Genomic DNA, 9295 nt, shown 5'->3' on the forward strand with positions numbered 1-9295 from the left:
TATAAATAGTAGGAATATATTTTTGGATCTGCCTCCTAAGGCAAGAAACAAAATAAAAAACACATGGGACCTAATGAAATTTAAAAGCCTATGCCCAACAAACTACTGACTGAACAGCAACAACAAAAAACCACCTACGGAATGGAAGAAAATAGGGGCAAATGATATGACTGATAAGAGATTAACATTAAATATATAAACAGCTCATATAACCCAGTAGAAAAAAACAAACAAACCCTGATTAAGAAACAAAAGACCAGGGCTTGCCTGGTGGCTCAGCGGTAAAGAATCCACTTGCCAATGCAGGAGACATGGGTTTGATCCCTGATCCAGAGATCCCACATGCCCCGGAGCAACTAAGCCTGCGTTCCACAACTACTGAGCCTGTGTTCTACAGCCTGGGACCCACAACTACTGAGCCCACGGGCTGCAACTACAGAAGCCTGTGTGCCCTAAAGACCATGCTCCCCAACAAGAGACGTCCACATACCGCAACTGGAGAGTAGTCCCCGCAAGCCACAACTATAGAAAAGCCCGTGCAGCAATGAAGACCCAGAACAGCAAAAAAAATTAATAAACTTATTTTAAAAAAAGAAACAGATGACCTAAACAGACATTTCTCCAAAGACATACAGATGGCCAGACACATGAAAAAAGATGCTCAACATCATTAATCAGACAAAAGCAAATCAAAACCACAATAAGATACTACCTAACACCTGTCAGAATAGCCATCGTTAAAAAAGACCACAAATAACAAACGCTAACAAGGATGTGGAGAAAAGGGAACCCTTGTACACTGCTGGGGGAAATATAAATTGGCACAGTTGCTGTGGAAATAGAACGGAGGTTCCCCAAAAAACTAAAAATAGAACTACCATATGATCCAGCAATGCTACTCCTGGATATATACCTGCAGAAAACAAAAACATTAATTTGAAAAGATACAGGCACCCTAATGTTCATAGCAGCATTATTTACAACAGCCAAGACATGGAAGCAACCTAAGTCTCCATCAGCAGGTGAATATATAAAGAAGATGCGGTATATATCTACAATGGGATATTACTTAGCCATAAAAAAAGAATGGTATTTTGCTATCTGTAACAACCTGGAGGGTACTATGGTTAGTGAAATAAATCAGACAAACACTGTATGTTATCACTTATATGCAGAAGCTAAAAAATAAAACAAATGAATGAATATAACAAAAAAGAAAGGGATTAACAGATACAGAGAACAAAGTAGTGGTTTACCAATAGGGAGGTGGAGGTGGGAGGGCCAAGACAGGAGTAAAGGATTCAGAGGTCCAAACTACTATGACTGAAATGTATAAAATAAGGTACACAGAAACACTGCACAGCACATGGAAAACAGCCAATGTGGTATAACTATAAATTGAGTATCATCTATAAAAATCTGGAATCATTATGTTGCACACCTGAAACATATTGTAAACCAACATACCTGAACACCAAAAAAAAAAACCACTATAGTAGTCAGAACAGAAATGGTATAAAAACAGAGACACAGATTAATAGAACAGAACAGAGATCCTAGGAATAAATCCACACACTTACGGTCAATTCATTTATGACAAAGGAGTCAAGAATACACAATGGGAAAGGAATATACAATAAATGTTGCTGGGAAAGCTAGACAGCCTCATGAAAATCAATAAAGCTAGAATACTCTTTCATACCATATGCAAAAACAAACCCAAAATGGTTTAAAGACTTAAATATGACACCATAAAATTCCTAGAAGGAGGAGGCAAAACACTCTGACATAAACTGTAGCAATATTTTCTTATATCAGTCTCTCAAGACAAAAGACATAAAGGCAAAAATAAACAAAACGGGACCTAGTCAAACTTACAAGCTTTTGCACAGCAAAGGAAATCATAAAGAAGATAACCTATGGACTGAGAGAAAATAGCTGCAAACAGTGGGACCCACAAGGGGTTAATTTCCAAAATATACAAATAGATCAGTATCAAAAAAACAAAACCCCAATCAAAAAGTGCAGAAGACCTAACAAGATGTTTCTCCAAAGGAGACATACAGATGGCCAACAGGCACAGGAAAAAATGCTCAGCATTGTTTAATTATTAGAGAAATGTAAATCCGAACTACAGTGAGGTATTACCTCACACCTGTCAGAATGGCCATCACAAGAAGTCTACAAATAATACTAGAGAGGGTGAGGAGGAAAGAGAACTTTCCAACAATGCTGGTATGAAAGCAAACTGGCGCAGCCACTATGGAGCAGAGTATGAAGGTTCCTTAAAAAACTAAAAGTATAATTACAACATGATCCAGCAGTCTCACTCCTCAGCATGTATCTGGAAAAGACAAACAGTCTAAAATTTGCAAAGATACACGCACCCCGATGCTCACAGCAGCACTATTTATGACATCCAAGATGTGGAAGCGACCTGAATGTCCATCAACAGATAAAGTAAGATGTGGGGTGTGTGTGTGTGTGTACACACGCACACATATACACACAGTGGGATATTACTCTGTAATAAAAAGGACGAAGTTTTGAAAATTTACAGCAACATGGATGGACCTAGAGATTATCATAATAAATAAGGACATAGAAAGACATATAATATTATATGATACACTTGTATGTGGGATCTAAAAAAAAACAATACAAATGAACTTATTTACAAAAACAAAAAGACTCACAAACATAGAAAACAAACTTACGGTTACCAAAGGTGGGGGACGAAGAGATAAATTAGGAGTATGGGATTAACAGATACACATGACTATATATAAAACAGATTAAAAAACAAAGACTTACTATGTACCATGGGGAACTATGGGCTTCCCAAGTAGCACTGTTGGTAAAGAATCTGCCTGCCAAGGAGATGCCAGAGATGTGGGTTCAATCCCTGGGTTGGGAGGATCTCCTGGAGGAGGAAATGGCAGTCCACTCCAGTATTCCTGCCAGTGAACTCCATGGACAGAAGAGCTTGGTAGAACACAGTTCATGTAGTTGCAAAATAGTCAGACACGACTTAATGACTAAACAATAAGGAACTATATTCACTACCTTACTATAAACTATAATGGAAAGGAATCTGAAAAAGTATATGTACATATACAACTAAATCACTTTGCTGTACACCTGAAACACAATATTGTAAATCAACTACAGCTCAATTAAAGAATAAAAAAAAATCTACAGAGCAAAGGAAACTTACTGAATGGGAGAAAATACTTGATAAAGGATTAATAGGCAAAATATATAAAGAACTGACACAATTCAATAGCAAAAACAATATCCAACTAAAAAATGGGCAGAAGATCTGAATAGATGTTTTTTCCAGAAAAGACATATGAATGGCCATAAGGTACACGAAAAAATATTCAATGTTTCTAATTGTCAGGGAAATGCAAATGAAAACCACAATGAGAACCTCCCACCTGTTAAAATGGCTATACTCAAAAAGACAAGGAATTACAAACACAATGAGATAGTACCTCTTATCTATTAGAATGGCTATTATTATAAAGACAAGAGATAAAAAGTTATGTGGCAGTCTGGATGGGAGGGGAGTCTGGGGGAGAACGGATACATGCGTATGCACGGCTGAGTTCCTTCTCTGTTCACCTTAAACTATAACAACACTGTTAATCAGCTATACCCCAATACAAAAGTAAAAGTTTTTTAAAAATAAAATACATGCACAACTTTAAAAAAATGTGTTGGTAATATAGAAAATAAGGAACCCTTCCCAGGCTTCCCTGATGGCTTAGATGGTAAAGAGTCTGCCTGCAGTGCAGGTGACCCGGGTTCAATTCCTGGATTGGGAAGATCCCCTGGAGAAGGAAATGGCAACCCACTCCAGCATCCTTGCCTGGAAAATTCCATGGACGAAGAAGCCTGGCAGGCTACAGTCCATGGGGTCCCAAAGAGTTGGACATGACTGAACAAGTCCACTTTCTTTCTTTCTTATGCAATTGTTGATGGAAATATAAACTAGTTCAGCCAGTACGAAAAAATCATATGGAGGTTCCTCAAAAAACGAACAATAGAACCAACCATATGATCCAGCAGTTCCACTTCTGAGTATCTGAAGAAAATGAAAACGCTAACTTGAAAAGATACGTGTACCCCCATGCTCACTGCAGCATTACTTACAACAGCCAAGACATGGAGACAACCTCAATGTCCACTGACAGATGAATGCGCAAAGAGGATATTGTACAATGGAATAATACGCAACCATAAAAAAGAATGAAAATATGCCATCTGCAGTGAATACATAGGGAGGGGAAATAGGAATGCAAAGTGTAAATGGGAAAAGGACTGTGTGAGCTGATTATAGGGAACTTAATAGTCAAATTGGTATTCATTCAAAGCTACTGGAGACTGATTTTACAACAAGACTAAATTGTGTGATTCTAACACATTTACTAAACAAAGTGTGCCAGGCACTGATCTAGGCAGTGGTGGACAAAAGATAGAAGGTCCCTGCCCTCATGATCCTTGCACTTAAACAAGAGGGAAACAGACAACTATTTCAGGCAGTGAAGAGTACTATAAACCTGGACATTGTACTTGAGGCTGATGAGAGCAAAGGGGGAAACTACTTTAGATGGGTGGTCAGGAGAGGCCTCTTTCAGGATGTAACTTCAGTACTGACAGTCACATGATGAGTCAGTCATGCAAAGCACGAGAAGATGCTTTCAGGGTGAGTGAACAACAAGTAAAATGCTGCCAGAGAAGGAAAGCAACACCCATGAGGGTGGAACAAAGGCCAGTGTGCTAGAAGTAGCAAATTAAGTAAAGGGAAGAATGCGGTAAAAAGACAAGGACAGAGAGATAGGAGCCAGACGTCAATGCAGGGCTGTATAGTCATTCAGATTTTAGCTTAAGTGAAAGTCGCTCAGTCATGTCCAACTCTTTGAGAGCCCATGGACTATACAGTCCATGGAATTTTCCAGGCCAGAATACTGGAGTGGCTAGCCTTTCCCTTCTTCAAGGGATCTTCCCAAACCAGGGATCGAACCCAGGTCTCCCTCACTGCAAGCGGATTCTTTACCAGCTAAGCCACAGGGGAAGCCTAAGAATACTGGAGTGGGTAGCCTATCCCTTCTTCAACGGATCTTCCTGACCCAGCAATCAAACCGGGGTCTCCTCCATTGCAGGCGGATTCTTTACCAATTGAGCTATCAGGGAAGCCCTTTAGTTTAAGTAGCAACGGTGTATTAATAACCATAACCTTTATACTGCTAACAGTAGTACAAGGGATAACCATGCTGTGTGCTTAATCAAACAAGTCCCAAACAGGAACTTGTTTGTACCAAAAATGTGTATGTGAACCCATGCTAACCTGAATGATAAAGTCAGTCCTTAAGATCTAAACACAGATAGAGGCTGGTCAGGTTAAGGCCAAACTACATTCTTTAAAAAACAACCAATCTTACACTTGCATATGACTAATGTGCTGCTTTACTTGTCTGAAGCAAAAAAAAAAAAAAAAAAAAACACAACGCTAAAGGAGTCATTTACTTTCCTGGGCCCCAAACACAGCTGCTCTGAAACAACATTTAGACCATTCTGAAAGTTCTATGGCTAACTTTTAAAAATGAAAGATCACTTTGCCTTAAGCAAAGACATGATGTATTCGTCTCCTTTCCTCACTTCCTTGAGATTTTGACCAAACAGCACTTTTTCTAGAGAGAATGACTTTAAAAAGAGCAACGCGTGCTTCACTGAAGAACAGTATGCCCATCACACCACCACAACAAAACCAATCGTAACAAATAAAACCAAGAAACAGATGAACAGTTCCCTGGGCAAAAACTAAAAATGGAGTTCCACAGATGAAACCTACAACAAAAAAGATGAACTGTTGAAGATGATGCTGCCACATAAAAAACTACTACTTTTTTGGTAGATGATGGCAATATTCCACATCAAACCACAACCCATACAGGTGCTATAATCCTTTGACCTGAGTTAGTCTGGGGGATTGACACCTGTTTATTTGCCAACTATGGCGGCAATTCATGATCTTTTCTGCGGGGTCAGGGGTCAGAGACTTCCCTCTCTCCGCAAAAATGAAAATAATACACACAAAGTATTGCATGTAAATTAAGGAGTTGCATGACCCCACCTGTGTTCCTCAACGTCACCTGAAAAAATCTCTGATCTATGTATGGTATAAGTGACTATGCTGATATGGGTATGTTGAATGATATCTGGTAAATCAGTATTACCACAGTATTTTAGAATAGGAGAAAAAGCATTTAATCTCAGGGTTCTGAGATTACAAGATGCCAGGATTTGCTCCCAATTATAGCTATGTGAGGCTTCCCTGGTGGCTCAGTGAAGAATCTGCCTGCAAGGCAGGAGACCTGTGTTCGATCCCTGCGTTGGGGAGATCTTCTGGAGAAGAGAAAGGCAATCCACTCCAGTCTTCTTTTCTGGGAAATCCCAGGGACAGAGGAGTCTGATAGGCTACAGTCCAGGGGGTCACAAAGAGTCAGACACAACTGAGTGACTAAAAGCACCAACCACATTGCTATATGAAGTTTGGCCAAGTTACTTAGCCCCTTTTAAATTTAAGTTTCTCATTTTTTAAGGTAAATATAATACCTACAATAGAGGATTCCTGTGATGACTGAAGCACAGGATAAAACACTTCACACTTTGACTAGTTCTAAAAGTGAAAGTCAAAGTCACTGAGTCGAGTTCAACTCTTTGCGACCCCATAGACTATGTGGTCCATGGAATTCTCCAGGGCAGAATACTGCAGTGGGTAGCCTTTCCCTTCTCCAGGAGATCTTCCCAATCCAGGTATCTAACCCAGGTCTCCTGCATCGCAGGATTCTTTACCATCTGAGCCACCAGGGAAGTCCAACTAGCTCCAAGTAGGTTCTCAAATGCCATTATTTCTTTGCTCTTCCCCTTCAAGTCTTGTTTGACTATTAGTGGTAGAATATTCTGTAAAAGATTACAGAAGTCAGACTTCTCCAGAAAATTGAGAGTATTAAATTTGACTTTTCGTCCACTTAATTTTGGCTCTTCTCTCCAGCACAAACATCTATAGAAAGAATCTGCTCCTGGTTTAAAGGAGTAAACCTGATTAACACACTAAGGGGAAGAAACCTCAGATACACACAAACCACACTGGGGGTCTATGAGAGCTGAAGAAAGTGAATCCTGAATATCTCAGTCAAGTGATGAACTTTGTATTCAACTGAGCTATGAAGACTTGGCCTTTTAATTAAGTCACTAAACCATTATTAATTTTTGATGGAGATGGCTTGATTTTTCTGGCCAAAACACTTCAAAAATATATACAAAAATGCGTTTAAAAAGGAGTTACGTGGGACTTCCTTGGTGGTCCAGTGGCTTAGACTCCGTGCTACCAATGCAGGGGGTGTGGGTTCAGCCAAAAAAAAAACCAAAACACTTTCGTTAGGAGGGTAAGTGTGGCAGCTGGAATGGTGGGAAAAAACAAGTAAAATCCAGGACGGCCATTAAGTCAAGATTCTTCAATGTCAGTGGGACTGGGCAGAAACTAAAAGGCAATGAGGTACACGTGGCAGGTACAAGTATGGAGTTAAAATGCAAGCATCTTAAACAACATTTAGAAAAGACTCTTATACTCTTGAACACAGCTAAAACATACCTACATTTGGATATGCTTACTCTGACTGCCATGTATCACACATTTTCTATTCTACTCTATTCCGTAGGAAAGTAAAAATGCTGGTGGCTACTCACTGAACTGATTTCGTAACTCACTTATGGGTTGAAATCAGCAGTCTGAAGGACACTGAGCTAGAGTGTTCCCACACAGTAAAACTTAGGAACCTCGTGCCTCAAGTGTTTCAAAGCAAAAAGAGAACTGAAAAGAAGAAAGCAATAAAGAACTTGTTTTTAAAAAGATTAAGGGGAATGCCATTCCCAGGATCAGAGCACTAGTCAAGATTTGTCTGTACTGCCACAACCACTCATGTGCCTGAGGCAAGCCACTTTCTGGGCCTCCCGGAGGTAAGGGGTTAGTTGAGTAGATGCTCTTGAAGGTCACAAATAAGAGAACGCGAAGATACAGAAGTAAAATTCACCCTGGCAAAGAATGAAGTCTCGGAAGAACATCCATCTGATACAAAACGGAGTGCTGGCAGTATTTAATGCATCAGCCAGGTGCTCAATTAGGCTAATTGAATCTTCCTGATTCTTGTAAGGCAATGCATTCCCTGAGGAGTTCGACAACCTACCTACCAGAACAGTTCACGTCAGCACTTCTTTTATAAATATTAGGCACAGACATCGTACAGGGTCAAATGCATAAGTGGCTTAGGTCCCTCACAGAGGGGGCTGGTTTTGTCCTCTAGCCCAAAAGACAATCAAGGCTTGTGTACTCTTAGCCATCATCTGCTACTTATTGGTTCACCCCATCCCTAACTGACGTCCACATGTTTGTCTTGAGACATGAAGCAAACTCCTCAGCGGTACGGTCCAGACTAGAAGCTCTGTGTGGTGCATGCATGTGTGTGGACCCAGAACCGACACGAAAGGAAATAGAGTCCTTCACCTCTATAAGCCTGCGTATGGGCCTGGCGCGGCGAAAGCAAATCAGCTCGGGGTGGAGGTAGCTAGGTGAAGGAGTTTGGGTGGGGAAAAAGGGCCAAAAACCCAAGAGTCAGCCCGGGAGATGGAGGGGCGGGGCAGAAATAAAAAGAAGAGTTACCATGCCACCAAGCACTTCGTCCTGGTCATCAGCAAGAAGCAGCACCACATTGGGCCTCCGAGAGCTCTTCGCCGCCCCGGAGACCCCCAGGCAACCACCTAGCAGCAGCAGCAGCAGCAGCAGCGGCGGCGGCGGCGGTAGCGCGGGGCTCCCGGAGGTCAGGTGGCGAGGGCCGCCTCGCCGGGGCCTATCTGGGGCCAGAGACAGGAGCCGCATGGCGGACAGGGCTCCGGGGGTACCCAGGGCGGAGTGGAGAGATCTGCGGATGACTGACGAGCAACTGGAAGATAAGGGTGTACAGTAGGGGGCAGGGGCTCAGGTCAGGCGTTTTCTCCCGGGCGGGATCACGTGAATCGGGGGCAGGAGGCGGAGCACGCCGTGCGGTCACGTGACGGGTGACGGGGCGGGGCTTCAGACGGAAAGGGAGCTGGGCTGGAGCAGCCGGTAGGGAAAGCGGGAAGTGGCCTGGAAGCGGGGAGGAGGCTGCCGCCCGGCGGACCCGCCCTTGCTCCCAACTCGGGCAGAAGTTGGGTTCTGGTAGGACCTGTTTCGGAGTGCTTTGCGCAGGGA

General features: G+C 42.0%; 1 protein-coding gene across 1 annotated transcript in view; it reads right to left on the bottom strand.

Moving 5' to 3' along the window:
* GNS (glucosamine (N-acetyl)-6-sulfatase) overlaps nt 1-9090 on the bottom strand; it is a 49772-nt gene extending 40682 nt beyond the window's left edge. The window contains exon 1 of the mRNA XM_027542439.1: nt 8726-9090. Coding sequence (XP_027398240.1) covers nt 8726-8941 — 216 coding nt within the window. The 5' untranslated portion in view covers nt 8942-9090. The remainder of the gene's footprint in view (nt 1-8725) is intronic.
* Nucleotides 9091-9295: the final 205 nt, after the last annotated feature.

Source organism: Bos indicus x Bos taurus, chromosome 5 (genome assembly GCF_003369695.1).
Source record: "Bos indicus x Bos taurus breed Angus x Brahman F1 hybrid chromosome 5, Bos_hybrid_MaternalHap_v2.0, whole genome shotgun sequence".
NCBI classification, from domain to species: Eukaryota; Metazoa; Chordata; class Mammalia; order Artiodactyla; family Bovidae; genus Bos; species Bos indicus x Bos taurus.